This window comes from Rhinatrema bivittatum, chromosome 7 (genome assembly GCF_901001135.1).
Source record: "Rhinatrema bivittatum chromosome 7, aRhiBiv1.1, whole genome shotgun sequence".
NCBI lineage: Eukaryota > Metazoa > Chordata > Amphibia > Gymnophiona > Rhinatrematidae > Rhinatrema > Rhinatrema bivittatum.
The window spans coordinates 190,633,561-190,651,638 of record NC_042621.1 but is presented as its reverse complement, the minus strand read 5'-3'; the positions used below and the strand labels follow the sequence as shown (position 1 = coordinate 190,651,638).

The 18,078-nt window shown below is 42.4% G+C and overlaps 1 protein-coding gene across 2 annotated transcripts in view; it reads left to right on the top strand.

The window, feature by feature from the left end:
* LOC115095664 (ATP-binding cassette sub-family G member 2-like) overlaps positions 1-18,078 on the top strand; it is an 88,073-nt gene that overhangs the window by 35,855 nt on the left and 34,140 nt on the right. For both annotated transcript variants that reach the window (XM_029609681.1, XM_029609682.1), the window contains exons 5-7: positions 1,932-2,046; positions 7,965-8,117; positions 11,170-11,327. In XM_029609681.1, the coding sequence (XP_029465541.1) occupies positions 1,932-2,046; positions 7,965-8,117; positions 11,170-11,327 (426 nt within the window). The remainder of the gene's footprint in view (positions 1-1,931; positions 2,047-7,964; positions 8,118-11,169; positions 11,328-18,078) is intronic.

Sequence of the window (18,078 nt, the reverse complement as noted above, 5' to 3'; positions counted from 1 at the left end):
CTGATGCCTCCCTTGATGCCATCAATGCTGCCATAGATGCCCTCGGTTCCTCCTTCGGGACCATCGATGCCCAGGCCAGGGCCTTCAGGAATAACTCCGTTACTTCCTTCTGAAGAACATTTGGGAGCTGGTGATGACCCTTATTATCCTTGGACCGATGATTCGTCCCAGGATTCTGATGATCGACCTTCACAGCCCTCCCCTCCTGATGAAAGGAAGCATTCTCCTCCAGAGGACCTGTCCTTTTATTAATTTTTTAAAGGAAATGTCTGAAATGGTCCCATTCCAGCTTCAGACAGAAGAGGACTCTAGACATCAGATGCTAGAGCTTCTACAATTTCTCGATGCTCCAAAGGAAATCATGTCCATCCCTATTCATGACATCCTTTTGGACCTTTTGAAGAGAAACTGGGAGCACCCTGGCTCTGTGGCACCTGTTAACCGAAAAGCAGATGCCACCTACCTAGTTCAGTCAGCCCCTGGCTTCCAAAGGGAGCCAGGATCATCACTCAGTGGTTGTAGAGTCAGCCCAAAAGAGGGCCAGAAGCTCCAAACCTCATTCTTCCATTCCCCCAGGAAAAGATCAGAAATTTCTGGATGCATTTGGAAGATGGGTATTCCATGGATCAATGCTCATCTTTCGCATAGCATCCTACCAACTCTACATGACCCAATACAATAGGGCCTTGTTCACGAAGATTCAAGACTTTGCTGAAGCCCTACGTCAGCAGTTCCAGGACCAACTTCATGCCCTAGCACAAAAGGGCTTGAAGGGGGGGTTCAGACTACCCCCCCAAGACTTTTGGCAAGTCTTGGGGAGTAGTCTGGACCCAGCCCCCCCCCCCCCCCATGACTTGCCAAAAGTCCCTGGTGGTCCAGCGGGGGTCCGGGAGCGATCTCCTGCACTCGGGCCGTCAGCTGCCAGTATTCAAAATGGCACCGATAGCCTTTGCCCTTACTATGTCATAGGGGCTACCGGTGCCATTGGTCGGCCCCTGTCACATGGTAGGAGCACAAGATGGCGCCGGCCGTCCATTGCTCCTACCATATGACAGGGGCTGACCAATGGCACCGGTAGCCCCTGTGACATCGTAAGGGCAAAGGGCCATCAGCGCTATTTTGATTCGGAGCAGGCCCGACAGCCCAACGGCACGGAGGGAGAGATCGCTCGCGGGACCCCGCTGGACCACCAGGGCTTTTAGTAAGTCTTGGGGAGGGATCGGGATGGTGGGGGGGTTGAAATATAGTAAATGTGAAGGGTTGGGGTGGGTTTTTTGGGGTTTTTTTAAATAAACGTGCCCCTCCCTCCCGCACTAACCCGAAAAATGAATTTTCCTCAAAGTTCAGGGAAAATCCGTTTCGTGGTTCAGGTCACCCGAACCACTACGAAGGCACATCTCTAGTAAGGACAGCTCTGGTGTGTGGGTATGAGGGGGGTGGGAGGGAAGGAAAGGTTGTTCTCATACTGATTTATGTCTGAGGTCGGGTATGAGGTAGAGGTGTGCGTTTCCCTTTCTCACAGGCTCCAGGGTGGGGGAAAGGAGGAGGTATTGCTCCAGGAGGGCACCAGACAGCAGGCCTCAAAGAGGACCCTCACAGACACAAAGCAGAGACTAAGATCAACTTCCCTTTACCAGCTGGAGTCGCTCTATCCTTTGCCTACTGCCCTGGTTCCCTCATCTCAAGGATCCAGTGCCAGTGATTCAAGGGAATTACCAGAGTGCTGGTTAATAACGCTTCAAAAACACGAATTTCATGGTAAAATATTCCATGGATACAGGATGAGTGTTAGTACATGTCACATGTACCTTTAAAGTATTGCATAGCACATAGAGGATACAGCTTTAACTAAAAGCTTTCTCAAGGGATGACATTAGAAATATTGAAGCCTTTAGCTCTTACTGACAGGATGCTGCTATCTTTATTTGCAGGCTTTTGGATGTTCTGGCTGCAAGAAAAGACCCCTCTGGCCTGTCTGGTGAGGTGCTGATCGATGGAGTTCCACAGCCTCCAAACTTCAAGTGTATTTCAGGTTACGTAGTGCAGGTCAGTAGTAGGCAACCGTTTTACATTTCTTAATGATCACCCTTAAACCTATCTCCAGATCCTCCCACAGGACTCGGCCATGAGTGTAGTTATGGGAAAAAGAGAAGGAGAAAAGCCAGAGCTCTAGAGACTTTAAATCTCTAGAGCTTAACATCTAAGGGTTCATACTTAAGCATGGAAGACTCAAGATTTCTCTAGTAAAAGCGATGTTTTCAGGTATTTCACCAGAACTCTGGGATTTAATGGGGAAGAGAGGCTTCAATACATTTTCTAAAGTAGACTCAGAAGAATTAAGGAGTTACTTACCTTATAAATAAAGTTTAATGTACCTCTTAAGGCCATGTTGCATGCACTAAAAGTAGTATGCTATGAAGTAAGACCTTAATGTGCACATTCAGATGGTCCCCACCTAATACATTAACATGGGAGCACTACAATTAACTTTTTATCTTGCTCTTTGGCCTATTCTAGGCCTTGCCTTACCCTGTGGCCTTCGGGCCTGACCTTGCTTCTTGCTCTGTGGCCTCTCTAGGCCTCTCCTTGCTTACTGGTCTCCGGGCATTATGCCTAGCAGCCCACAGGCCTTCTATATCATTGCCCTTGGGCCTTTGTATTCTTTGTTTTATGAAGTCTTGTCTAGTCCTTTTCCAGTTCTGTCTTTGTCTGCTTTGTCTAGTCCTGCCCTGCCCAGTCCTAGCCTTAGTATTCTTTCCCCTGTCTTGCCTATGTATTGTCTTGTCCCAGCCTGTACCTAGTTCTAGTCCTTGCCTAGTTCCAGCTTGTATGTATCTATGTATCTATGTATCTATGTATCTATGTTCAGTCCCAGTCCTAGCTCTGTTTCCTGTCCCTGAACCCATTACTCAGGCTCAGCCATGCTCCAGACTATCCAGCCTGTCCAAGCCTTGCTCCAGAGTACCAGTTGTTGCATCCGTCACTGCTCAATGCCCTCACTCTGCCCTCTTTACCTCTGTGGCGACTCCCTCTGGGCCTGATGGATGGCTGGCTACCATGGTGTCTCCATGCCGTCTCCCTCCGGCATCCCCAGACCGGCTCGACGCTGCAACTCTGCCATCTTGTCCTGATGCCTAGGGCGCGCGTGTGCGTGCATCCCGTCTCTTGTATCAACAAGTGCGCGAACCTCAGGGGCATCCCCCTGAGATGACCTCATCTGCTTCCAATATTTAAAGGTCTTTGAAAACGCTAACAAATCGAGTTAACAAGGAAGGGATAAGGTTATGGACAAGGTTTCCCTATCCAAGCTACTCTGCCTCCTCGGACTTACCAGAGGTACCCGCTCCTCGGGGGCCTCGCTCTTTTCTTTAATTTCAGATTACAGTTAGGAACCGGTACTCGCTCCTCGAGGGCCCATGTTCCTGGACACTCTGAAGATTCTCTACTGCCTGGAAGCTATCACTGCTACAAACAACTGTGAGTTACCATCGCTCTCTCAGAGCTTTCCCTGGAACCAGGTACTCGCTCCTCGAGGGCCTAATCCTTTCCAGTTCCTGAGCTTACTTGAGACCTTACGTGAGTTTTGTCATCTAGTTCTATTCATGAACTCTCTCTACCCTGCCTACTCACTTTCTTCAGTTTCTCAACAGCTCAGCCATCCTGGGATCATTGTTCCAGTACGTGAGAGACTACAGCCCTGCCGGGCATATCAGCTCACTACTGCCACCTCTGGTGGTTTCTAATAACCTGTTTCATAAAAGAACTAATGTGTGTCTGTCTCCATACTCCAGCCTAGCCGGTGGTCTCTCTCGGGGTATCCTCCCGAGGGTGTAGTCATCTGCCATCGGCCCAGCCCAGGGATCCACCCACAACTATATCAGATTCATTATAGATTGCTACTCCTTAGCAAGACGATATCTGAGACACTACAGATTGCTCCTCCTATCTGATTGCTCCTCCCATCTAGCATCTGCTCCATAACAGATTAACTAGAGCATCAGATCCAGAACACTAGTCCAGTCTGATCAGCCTTGCTCCAGCCTGCATTGACTCACCATGATGTACTGCTGCAGCAAAGACCTATTGGTCCCCAGAACTCAAGGGCTGAACCTGCAGGGGAGGAGGCTGGCTAGGCAGAAGACCAATATCCAGCCTTGCAGTCCTGTTTCACTCCTGGGGTAATGTACCCCAAGTCCAGAAGTCCTGACATTCATGGGGGCTTTTCTCCTATGCAATGGAAGATGCCTCTTGACAGGGATGGGGGTTTCCTGCTATGCTCTGGTAATGTGGAGGCTTCTCATGGGGGATGATTCCTGCTATGTGCTGAGGGGTGCCTCTTCAGTAAGGGTGCCTCTCGGGAAGGTTGGTACTCAGGGTGAGGGGATGTTTAGGCTGCTGTTACTCTCTGTTTGCCAGGTTTGGGCAGAGATGGAATCCCAAATAAACCAGCCCAAAGTGAGAGGGCCACACGGGACTTTGGGCTGTGGCTAACGTAGACACTAAACTTTTATGCTAATATCCATATTAGTACCATGGCTACACTATTGAGGGCAAATTTTATCTTGCCCTCAGTAAATGTTTTTATATAACAAGGTTTATCATACACAGGAAACTTTTTCTATATTAGATGGTAAATCTTTTTAGTGTGAGTTTTATTGTGTAGGCCCCATGAATGAGCACTTGCCACCAGGGCTTATATTAGAGACAAAATGTATTTGATGAACAGCATGGATCCTATATGGAATTTGATGGAGCCTGGTCTGTACTTGTCAGTGTTACCCCAGACTGGGGGATTTTGTGATCCTGGCACTGATCTGTGCTTTCAAAAATAGAAATGGCTGGACAGATGTTGAACTTGAACTAGCTCAGAGGCTAAGGGCAATATTTTTAGCTGCTGGGCAGGGAAAATACAAATTCAACCTTTTCCCCTTTGACCATCAGACTGCACCTCTGCATAAAATTTTCAGTCTTCTCCTTCCCAGTCCTCATCCTGCATTATCAGGCCCCGATACTGAATCCACAACCTTGGGGATTCTCAATCAGAGTCTTGCACAGCAGCAACAAAATAAATATATTTACTCTTCCATTGTATTTATATCTTTATCCACCTTTACTTTAAACAACCCTTGTGTATTTCATTCATTTTTATTTAGCCTACAATTTTTCACTGGTAGCTCAAGGCAAGTTATGTTTGGGTACTACAGGAATTTCCATGTCCTCAGAGGACTTAGAATCATAGGTCCTGATTTTTGAAAGCATTTACATGCTTAAAACTGGGTTTTGTGCATGTAAATGCGCTGTATCCACTGCAAATTGCTACACTGAAAATAGGTTTTATCTGCATTAAGGGCCTGATTTTTAAAAGCATTTACTCGTGTAAAACTGGGTTTTACTCAAATACATGCATTTTATTCAAGTAAATGGGCCTTTGAAAATTGCTACAATATATACCATTGATTTGTCAATTGAATTTACTCGCATAAGTGCACTTTACTCAAGTAAATGGCTTTTGAAAATTGCTACAATAGTAGTTACATTTATGTGCGTAACTCCTTTTGAAAATTACCCCTTAAGTGCACTTAACGTGAGTAAATGGCTTTTGAAAATTGCTACAATAGTATCTTAGATTTACATGCATAACTCCTTTTGAAAATTCACTTGAAAGTTTATAACTGAGGTAATGGAGTTGCTGGGACTTGCCCAAAATCACAAAGAGTGGCAGCAGAACTTGAACAATGGCTTTCCTGGTTTTCAGTCTGCTGCTCTTATCACTAGGCTGCTCCTCCATTCCAAGTGCCTTGGATGAATTTCTCTATGGTCCAGTTGCAAGATGATTGGAGAATAGGTGATGACATCCAGTGCTCCTCATGGACCAAGTGATTAATTTGCTTCATGGAGATAATGCCCAAGCCTTCACAAAATAAAGTAAAAAAAAATTCCCTCTCTCTATTCTGAATAAAATAATGACAAATCTTTTGCTTATTCCATAAAACTAAGTTTGCTTAATATTAATAGGCTAGAAGGATTATGCTAATACATTTTATCTATCTAAAAATAAAACCAAGGATTATCTAAAAATATCACTTTACTTGCCCTTGCGACAAAATAACAACAGGCTATGCTTGTTTCAGTTTACTAGAGAATTAATTTCTTGACAAGCTAGCTCACTAGCAGATCCTCTGGAGAAATAAATATTTTTGTCCCTTTTTCCCCTTTCAGCCTAAGAAGACTGATATTAATTATTTCATGTTCTCCCTCTTTTATCTTCTCTGCCTTCATCTGTCCCTGAAACAAAGATAAAGCCACCTTTTTACGTGTAATTAATTAAGAAGTCTCATTTATACTCTGTCCCCTGCCTATTATTGGCTACAAGAATATAAATATGTAATATATTGCTTAACTAAGCTCTGATGCAGAGCCTGCTATTTCAGAAGAGGGTTAATTATAATATCCCCCAGTAGTTATTTATATATAATATCCTTCCAATAGTGTCCACATGGTGTCACTGTTGACCAGCAAATATATTTCAGCCAATAGGATAATATACTTAATTTTCAATTATAAGACACTACTTTCCCCTCACTTAACTCTTCAAAATGAAATATAACTCTTAAGTTCCCATCATAAACAAGGGTTGATTGCTCTTCTGTTGTCTTTCAAAGGGACAATGGTTTACCTCTAGCTGTGCTGAATTTCCTTACTTTAAAAGTAATGGCCAGGAGCTATCTCCTTTGCTGCTTAAATTACCTTAGCTAGACAGGGAAAAACAATCTAATAAACGTTCCTAAGTTACTGGCTTACATTAAGTTTATTTAAAAATCACTTTTCATAATGATTTTAGAACAGTCCTGCAACTACTACTCTTTGCAAACCTAGACTACTGTAATTCTCTTCTCCTTGGCCTTCCTTTTACCACAATCCATCCACTTCAAATTCTGCAGCACGCAGCCGCCAGGATTCTCACAGGAGCTAAGAAACAAGAACACATCACACCAACTCTAATCTCCTTACACTGGCTTCCAATTAAATACAGAATAGACTACAAAGTTCTATAAATCCTTCACAAAATGATTACAGGACAACAAAATTACTGGTTAACGGAACATATCCAAGTACATGCCCCAAATAGGAATCTTCGCTCTATGAACAAAGGCCTCTTCAAAATTCCTTCTGCAAAAATCACCCATCTAGCATCAACCCGAGAGAGAGCCATATCCTTCGCCAGCCCATCTCTATGGAACTCTTTACCCCTCAATCTAAGACTTCAATTTGACACCAAAACTTTCAAAAAAGAATTAAAAACCTGGCTATTCACCAGAGCATTCTCAGATGCACTTAATCACTAACACCACCAGACCCACAACCAGACAACACCAAGAAATCAGAGACACCACCCTGTCAACCCTTGAAGACTCATCAAAACCATGAATCCCACAATAGACTGACAAGAACTTTTTCTTTTCTAGTTAATCCAACCTTACTATTTCCTTCTCCAATGTTCCAAACGGTTATATATGAAATTCTCCAGGTTAAAACCCTAATGTTATTTTATCCTATTGTAAACCATTATGATGGCAAAACCGAATACACGGTATACAAAAAATGTTTAATTAATTAATTAATTAATTTTAAAAAATAATGAAAGACAATAGTGCTGTATGTCTCAAATAAATAAAGTTTACAGGCACGGATATGGAAGTTGTTATGTTCTCTTAATGCCAGCACTGTCGTAACTCATATATCTAAACTAGCACTGCAATGATACCTGACATAGTAAAGTGTGCACTACAAGGAGAACATGGAAAAGGTCCAAGTTCAACTGTTTGTATCACTTCTCTTCATCTTAGAAGAGTTTGATTGCAGCTTGTATTTCAGAATTATGTCTTCAGAAGTGATAACATTTTCTAAGCTGCCATTCATTATAGCTTAAAACTCTGAGATAAATTTATATTTCTCTTTTATAGGATGATGTGGTCATGGGCACGCTGACTGTGAAAGAGAATTTGCTTTTCTCTGCAGCCTTGAGGCTTCCTAGTTCAATAAACTTTAAAGAAAAGGAAGAAAGGGTAAACCAGGTTATCACCGAGCTTGGACTGACAAAAGTAGCCAACTCAAGGGTAAGTTCTGTAAACAAATGAGTGCCCCAAACTAGTCTGCAATTTGATTAGTTCACTAATGGGTTGTCTTGGCAAGTTAAACAGAAAAGCTCAGGAACTAATCATTCCCCCCATAGACTCAAAATGAGAAAAAACCCTTAGAGCATCTGATCCATACTGTTTTCCTATCTTTTTGGGAATAACCATACTGTCCTGTATATATTGTACCTGAGAGAAGCACAGAGAGAAGACTCTATTTATTTGTTTGTTTATTTATAAAATATATATACCGTACTGCCAATGCCAAAGTTCGAAGCAGGGTACAACATAACATACATAATAAATACAAAACAACATAAAGGTTCCTTCAAATAAAACAAATACTGATAAATATTATAAGCCTGCAAGGAAAGATGCTATTCTGGCTCCAGGAAAGCTTGCCTGAATAAATAGGTCTTTAATTGCCTTTTAAAGCATTTTAAATCTGAGTAAAATGCAGTTCTTAGGGCAGTGAGTTCCATATTACTGGGCCAGCCAGCCCTGCTTTATGACGGGGTCCAAAGTGAATGAAACTACAAGTGTCAAAGAAACTTTCTAAAAAAAAATAGAATAGCAACTAAAACAATGTATTATCAACCATTAAAATCATGGTTCAATATTGTTTTAAATATGTTTTGGCCTAGTTTATGGATCAGTTTTGCAATACAGGGATATGCAGGGAAAAAAATTTCATTTCATTTTTTTCATTTCAGGGAGTTTTTAAAATTTGGGTTTCTTATAATGTTTAATTCGGTTCATTTGTATTTGCTGAACTGAATTAAACATAAAATTCAAAAGAAGAAATGGTCCTCCCTCTCCCCCAGACCACACTTACCCCTTCCGTGGGAATCTCCAATGAAGAAAGGGGAAGGAGTGATCCCCGCTTGCTCCTGTCCCGCTGGCTCCAGTTCAAAAATGGTGCCGATGTGGGCATTATTGTCAAATGGGAGCCAGCGGGGCAGAAGCTCCTGCTCCTTTCTTTGGAGATCCCAATGGAAGGGTAAGTGTGATTTAGGGGGTGGAGGGAGTTTAAGAGTATGGATATCTCTAATTCTACATGAAGTTATGTCCTTAAGTAAAAGCCTACCAAGCACCGTCAGAGAGTAAAATGTGGAAATGTCTAGCACTTGGAAGTTCTAATGGTGTGTATTTCTTTTGTGAGTTATATTCAGGGTCCATTCTCTAAAGGGTGAGTCTTGGATCAAATTATATAAAGGTGACTCCACGAACCACTAGGGGAGATATTGTTCAGAGGAGCTGGCAAGAGACAGCCAAAGGGATCCAGGAGAGGAAGGGGCAGCTGGCTTTCTTAGCTCAGCAGGGGAGTGTGTTTCTTGCCTCAGTTGGATGAATTACAGGATGGGTCCAGTTGTCCGCAGTATCCAGAGGGCACCTGTTTGACTTGCTGGTAGCTGTTTTGCTACTCTCTCACCTTTTTCTAGGGAGTGAGGAGTTCTAGTCTTCCACTGTAGAAGGCCTACTCAACTTGGAAGTTGAGTTTAGTTTTGAAGGGATCTGGCCTCTCTTCCTCACAAGCCTCATACGGCATCTCTTTGAGTTGATGTTGAAGTCAGTCTTCTTGGTGGCCTTTGGCAATTTTAATGGAAAAGGTATCTTTGAGCCCAATACTAGACCCCTACTAAGGGTAGTGTTCCACTTCTGTCAGAATCAGGCTTTTCTCATTTATAACAGTGAGACAGTAGAACAAGGTAAGCCAGTCAGAGACAGCCATTCTCATGTCTATTGTAGGTCACTTCTGAGATGTTTGTAGATGTCCAGCCTTTTCTTGGATAGGTCTTTGATGTGTTCTATTAAAGCACAGTGGTTTCTAAGGTATTGATTTCAGGAAGAATCAAGTTGATGAGCACTTCAGCCTGCTTCAGCAAGAGTTTGCAAGACCCAGAAGGCTGTCAAGCCCACTCAATGAGGGTAGAGGACTCCATGAAGACAGAATCAAACCTGTCTTTCCAGAGGATAACAGCAGGGCAGCACTCTTGTCTCTGTTGCATTCCTTCTCTAAGAATCTCAGTGTGAGTATGCAGGCCGAGAAAGGCTATGCCTTGGACACAGGAATCCTGAGAGCTATTGTGGCTTCCTCCTTCCTGGTCTGGTTCGAGGTTTGATATGTCTCACTGGTTTGGACTGGTCTGGCATGGACAATAAGGAAACTGAAATTTAAACTTAACTGTTAATTTCCTTTCATTTAGTCCAGTCAGTTCCATCCAGAAGCCACAACAATCAAGGGCTCTCAGTTGGACAAATTCAGAAAATTAGCAGTGAGTGATTGCTGCCCACTTTGAAGGTAGTTGGCCTAATCATGAACTTGGTGTAGGGATTATCTAATTCCCGGGTTAATGACCATGGAAGGAAGTTTCTTGGCCTCATCAGGTTTTGATTATGGTGGTGATTTGGAAACCAAAACAAACAATTATCTTTGGTTGGCTTAGCTTTGACATAGGATACTGAAGAACTGAAGGTAGTAACAACCCCTATAAGGGGAGTGAAGTCAGCTTTGAGCTTTTTTTTCTCAGTCTTCATCTGCTGACAGGGAGGAAATAACCCACCTTTTTGGACTGATTTAGCAGGACTAAAAGAGAGAAAATTTTCACCTTATCCTTCCTCAATTACTCAAGGTACATGAGAAGCTGTACTTTGTTGATTTGGGATTTTGTAACTATACAAACAATTTTAATATTTTTGATACATCCTGTATTGTCTTATTTATTTTCTGGACATCAGTAAACTTTATTGTTGTTTTGGAACTGCACTCACCAAGTGAACTTTTTAATGGGAGACTGTGTGAAGATCCCACTAAAGAATCCTGATGTTTAGTTACAGCCACTTTTTCCTACTCTGCAGCATTTGAAAATGGCCCCTTACCTCTTTCAAGGTGTGTCCTAAGAAAAGGGGTTACACTTACATCTCTGCTCACACCGTGTCCCGTTCTGTCTTAGAATCTGGTATTTGATGCAGAATAGGAAATGCTGAATGTCTGAATTTTCTTGGTACAACAAACCCAAACTCTTTGTCGTAGGTGGGAAGTGAGCTCATAAGAGGGATATCAGGTGGAGAACGAAAAAGAACCAACATCGGAATGGAACTCATTACTGAGCCCCCAGTTCTCTTCTTGGATGAACCCACCACAGGCCTCGATGCAAGCACTGCCAGCGCTGTGTTAATGCTCCTGAAAAAGTAAGAACCAACACAACACTGATTTAGGGCTGCTTTTGACATAGATGCAGTAGTTCATACTAGCCCAGTACTACAGGGCTGATTCAGACCTGTCCAGAGAGGATTTGCATGCCAGAGGAGACTGAAATCAGCTAGGAATTTTGTAAATATTTGCTCTGAAACTCTTCTCAAAGCACAGTAGAGATTCTGTTCTTCTAAATCATCCTTCAGTCACCCTTTTATCATCTAAATATTTATGCACAGACAAGCTGGGATTTTGCTCTCTACAACACTAAGATCAATTTAAAAAAAAACAACAAAAAAAACCCTCTTTTACGTGTAACCATGTTTCTCCCAGGCTGGATCAAGGCCTGAAAAACTGAAATAAATTTGATACTATTCCCAGAGATTATAAAAAATAGACAAGCGTTATCCACAGCAATCAACCACATAATGCTTTTGTTTGGAGGTAGACAGAGTATAAACAGGAACCCAGTTCAATTTCTACAGCATGGTCATTATCACAGAGCAGAATTTTCACTGACAAATTCAATATAGCAACAGTAAAAAAATAAAAAAGATTTGAGTCCAGTTCAATTCAAATTCATAAGATGTAACAGTTTTAGATAAAAATGGCATTGATGTCTATATCTGTATCATAACTATAACCAGCCCATGTATAACATAAGAACATAAGAAATTGCCAAACTGGGTCAGACCAAGGTCCATCAAGACCAGCATCCTGTTTCCAACAGTGGCCAAACCAGGCTACAAGAACCTGGCAAGTACCCAAACACTAAGAAGATCCCATGCTACTGATGCCAGTAGTAGCAGTAGTAGCAGAGGTCATTCCCTAACTCAACTTGATTAATATCCGTTAATTGACTTCTCCTCCAAGAATTTATCCAAACCTTTTTTAAACCCAGCTACACTAACTGCACTAACCCTATCCTCTGGCAACAAATTTAGGGTAGTAAGTGCCATTCCATTACCCCCCTCCCATGCCTTCTGTTAAGCGTAGTAACTGTCGCTTTATGCAGGTTACCCCAGTTAACAGAGGTTATCATTTTCTTCATTAATATCTTTTAGCCATTAGGGATTCTCTGTGTTTATCCCACACCCTTTTGAATTTCATAATTGTTCTTGTCTTCACTGTTTTGCCCAGGAGGGTATTCCATACATCTATCACTCTTTTTATGAAGAAATATTTCCTGATGTTAGTTCTACCCCCTTGGAGCTTCATATTATGTCCTCTTGTTCTACAGCTTTCTTTCCACTGGAAAATGCTTAATTGCCGTGCATCATGTATGCCCTTCAGGTATTTAAACGTCTGTATCATATCTCCCCTGTCCCTCCTCTCTGCCAGGGTGTACATACCTAGGTCCTTCAGTCTCATCTCATAAATCTTTTGATGCAGTCCCCACACCATTTTGGTCACCTTTCTCTGGACGCTTCCATCCTGTATCTATCCTTTTTGAAATACGGTATTTGATCTAATTCTCTAGTTATCTAACCAAAAACATCAATCAGATTCTTTTGACATGATCTTCCTCTGGTAAAACCATGTTGCCTTGGATCCTGCAACCAATTGGATTGCAGATAGTTGACTATCCTTTCTTTCAGCAGCATCTCCATTAATTTTCTCACTACCAAGGTAATGCTAACCAGCCTGCAGTTTCCAGCCTCTTCTCTGTTCCCACTTTTGCGAAGCAGGACCACCACCACCCTTCTCCAATCTTGGCCCGTTTCCAGAGATCGATTGAATATGTTTTTTAGTGAACCCGCCAGCACCTCTCTGAGCTCCTTCAGTATCCTGAGATGTATCTCATCAGGTCCTATGGTCTTATCCACTTTCAGTTTTGCTAGTTCCACCTAAACACTCTCTTCTATAAATGGAGTTGTATCTACCCCACTGCCATCTGCACACTTACCAACCAGCAATGGTCCTCCTACAGGGTCTTCTTTAGTGTACACTGAACTGAAGTATTTGTTTAATATTTCTACTTTTTCCTCATCTTTCTCCACGCAATGACCCTTGCCTCATTTTAATCTTACAGTAACACCTCTGAACTTTCTCCTTTCTCTGATATATCTGAAAAATGTTTTGTCACCTTGCTTAACCTCTTTGATTATTCTTTCTTCCATTCAAGTTTTTACTATCCTGATTTCTTTCCTCTTCGCTTTCAGTTTTACTAGTTAGTCTTCCCTGTCTCTCTTTTATTGAGTTCCTTTGTAATTTTGAATGCTGATCTTTTTGCCTTTATTTTTTCAGCCACCTCTTTGGAGAACTATATTGGTTTCCTTTTCCTCCTACTTTTATTTTTCTTACATAAAGATTTGTTGTCTTAATAATGGCTCTTTTTAATTTGGCCCTCTGTGGTTCCACTTCACCCAGTTTTCTAGTTCCTTCTCAAAGTACCTCCCCATTTTACAAAGTCTGTATTTGTGAAATCTAGGACTTTGATCTTCATGTGACTTCTTTGACTTGGGCGCTATATCAAGCCCAGTCTTGGTAAGGATCCCTGGGACACGCCACTATTGACATTTTTTAATTTGGAAAACTGGGTAATTAGTCCTACTCTCTATATTTAACCAGTTGCCAGTCCACAAAGAGATACTACCTCCTATTCTATGACTTGATAATTTCATGAGGCGGCTTCTCTTGGGGAACTTTGTTAAATACCTTCTGAAAAAACAAATTCATTATATATACTGGCTCTTCTTTATCAACCTCTTTGTTTATACCTTCAAAAAATGTAATAGATAGGTAAGACAAGACTTCCCTTTACTAAAATTATGTTGACTCTTCCCCACATAGCCATGTATATATGGCCAGCAATTTTGGTTTTCAGAATAGCTTTTAACATTTTGCCTGGTACTGATGTCAGGCTTGCTGGTCTATAGTTTCCCAGATAACCCTGGAGCCCTTTTTTAAAAATTGGTGTTATATTGCAACAAGTTTCAATTTCATATTTGAATTATTTCAAAATTTTGGGGTGACTACCATCTAGTCTTGGTGATTTGTTATTCTTTAGTTTGTTAGTTTGATATATTATATCTTTCAGTTTCATTATAATGAGCTTTAATTGCTCAGAATCATCACCATCAAAGAACGTTTCTGATGTGGGTATGTCCTCAGCATCCTCAGTAAAGACCAAGGCAGAGAATTTATTTAGTTTTCCTGCTATTTCCCTGTCTTCCCTGTCTACCCATTTTACCCCTTGGTCTTCTAGCAGTCCAGCTGACTCCCTAACAGGCTTTTTACTTCAAATGTACTTGGAAAAGGTTTTATTACTAGTTTTTACATCTATCTCAAGCTTCTTTTCAAACTCTTTATTGGTCTTTTCCAGGATCTTTAGCCTTCACCTTTCCAGAAAAATGGACATATTTGTGAGTTTCACACAACTAGAGGGCATCTCACACTCACATTCAGGGAGCCCCCATCTCTCATGCATCAGAGCCTCCAGGAGCCACTCTATTCCTTTTTACATGCCTAAGCACCACCACCTCCCTTCTAGAGCGGGAAGAGTAGCAACCACTGCTATGAACACCAGCATTTCCAGCCACCACTACACTCTGCCTATATCATTTTTTTATATTTATAAACTTTCAGTAATCAAGATACATAAACATTTTGGCAGCAGTTTGGCAATACAATCCAAAGAAACAAAATTATAAATCAAATTAAGTAAATTGCTTGTTAATTTTAGCCCACCAATTACAAAAATAGAGGGTTACAAAAAATACACTTCATAAGAAAGAATCAAAGAAAAAACAAAACCACCAATTCTAAATCACTTCAAGTATATATTTTCTTGTTTTAATTCTGGTGAAGAACAGAAAACTGATCAGGGTCCCAAAAAACATAGGGGATATCTCAAAATCGGCCCTTGCATGTACAAAGGTAGTACTATCTAAATTTGAAATCTAAAGTACTGAAGAGTCTAAAAACCTTTCACCTCATCTGAGTAGCTGTTTCCACATCAAGATACATGCATTCCTTCCCATTCAGAAACAAGGAATCCATTTTAGTAGAAAAGATTCTAAGGAAACAATCTCAATCCAATTCAAGGAGAAAAGTCACCAAAAAAGTCTTTTTAGCAATTAGTTGATAGTCTGTAGTATTAAGCTCCAAAAACAAATCCAAAGAAATCTTGTGAGGTCATAGAAACATAGAAATGATGACAGAAAAGGACCAAATGGTCCATCCAGTCTGCCCAGCAAGCTTATACTAGTATCTGCCGCACCATACAGGTCATCCCCATACTTATCAGTTTCCCAGACCACTTTCTGAGTGCAATTCCCCATTATCTCTTGCTGTTGAAGCAGAGAGCAATGTTGGAGTTGCATAAAAATATCAGGGATAAGTGTAGTAACAGCCGCATTCTTATTTGTTTCTTATTTGTTTCCCCAGACTGAAAAAGTCAGGGTCCTTGTTTATTGTCTGAATCCAATTCGCCTTTTTTTCTTTTCCCCCTGCTGTTGAAGCAGACAGCAATGATAGAGTTGCATTAACAGTATGTAGGCTTATTGGTTAAGGGCAGTAGCCACCGCACCAGCAAGTTACCCCCATGCACTTTTTTCTTCATTCCCATCCTCTAGCCTTTAGGGATCCACAGTGTTTATCCCATGCCCCTTTGAATTCTTTCACTGTTTTTGTCTTCATCACCTCCTCTGGAAAGGCATTGCAGACATCCACCATCCTCCCCATGAAGAAATATTTCCTGAAGTTAGTTCTGAGCTGTCCTCCCTGGAGTTTTGTTTCATGACCCCTAATTCTACTGATTTCTTTCCAACGGAAAAGGTTTGTCGATTGTACATCTTTAAAACCTTTCAGGTATCTGAATATCTGTATCATATCTCCCCTGCACCTCCTCTCCTCCAGAGTATACATATTTAGGTCCTTCAATCTCTCCTCATGTCATTTGATGGAGACCCCCCACCATTGGCCACCCTTCTCTGGACTGTTTCCATCCTGTCTCTGTCCCTTTTGAGTTACAGTCTCCAGAACTGAACACTAGAGATGTGTATCATGTGATCGATCGTCTTAACGATCGATTTCGGCTGGGGGGGGAGGGAATCGGATCGTCGCGGTTTTGTTTTTTAAAATATCGTGTAAATCGTAAATCGGGGGAAGGCAGGAAAACCGGCACACTAAAACATCCCTAAAACCCACCCCGACCCTTTAAAATAAATCCCCCACCCTCCCGAACCCCCCCAAAATGTCTTAAATTACCTGGGGTCCAGTGGGGGGGTCCCATTGTGATCTTCCACTCTCGGGCCACGAGTGCGTTGATAGAAAATGGCGCCGGCGCCATTTTGGTTCCTGTCCCCGACGTCACGAGCGTAGAAGATCGCTCCCGGACCCCCGCTGGACCCCCAGGGACTTTTGGCCAGCTTGGGGGGGCCTCCTGACCCCCACAAGACTTGCCAAAAGTCCAGCGGGGATCCGGGAACGACCTCCTGCGCTCGAATCGTGTTGCTTGTAATGAAAAATGGCGCCGGCCGTACGGCAATATGGCCATATGGCCGGCGCCATTTTTCATTACGGCAACACGACTCGAGCGCAGGAGGTCGTTCCCGGACCCCCGCTGGACTTTTGGCAAGTCTTGTGGGGGTCAGGAGGCCCCCCAAGCTGGCCAAAAGTCCCTGGGGGTCCAGCGGGGGTCCGGGAACGACCTCCTGCACTCGAATCGTGTTGCCGTACGGCCGGCGCCATTTTGCATGGGGGGGTCCCATTGTGATCTTCCACTCTCGGCCACGAGTGCGTTGATAGAAAATGGCGCCGGGCAAAGGTAGCGCCGGCGCCATTTTCTATCAACGCACTCGTGGCCCGAGAGTGGAAGATCACAACGGGACCCCCCCACTGGACCCCAGGTAATTTAAGACATTTTGGGGGGGTTCGGGAGGGTGGGGGATTTATTTTAAAGGGTCGGCGTGGGTTTTAGGGATGTTTTAGTGTGCCGGTTTTCCCTCCCTTCCCCTCCCCCTTCCCCCGATTTACGATTTTTGACGATAAATCGGGGAATTCCTATTAAATATCACTTCTAACGATTTTTGACGATTTAAAATATATCGGACGATATTTTAAATCGTCAAAAAACGATTCACATCCCTACTGAACACATTACTGTAGGTGAGGTCTCATCAATGACCTGAACAAGGAAATTATCACTTCCTTTTTCTTACTCGTTATTCCTCTCTCTATGCAGCCCAGCATTCTTCTGGATTTAGCTATTGCCTTGTCACATTGCTTCACTGTTTTCAGATCGCTAAACACTATCACTCCAAGGTCCTTCTCTTAGTCCATGCACAACAACCTTTCACCACCCTCACATACAGCTCTTTTGGATTATCACACCCCAGATGCAGGATTCTGCACTTCTTGGCATTGAATCCTAGCTACCATATTTTTGACCACTGTTCAAGCTTCCTTAAATCACGTCTCATTCTCTCTAATCCTTCTGGCGTGTCCACTCTGTTGCAGATCTTAGTATCATCCGCAAACGGATAAACTATACCTTCTATCTCTTCTGCAGTGTCGCTCAAAAAGATATTGAACAGAACCAGTATCAACACCGATCCTTGTGGTATGCCGCTTAACACTGCTCTCTCTTCTGACTAAGTTCCATTTACCATCGCACACTGACTTCTATACATCAACCAGTTTGTAATCCATGCCACCACCTTGGCGCTCATTACCAAGCTTCTCATTTTACTCACAAGCCTCCTCTGTGGGACCATATCAAAAGTTTTGCTAAAATCCAAGTAG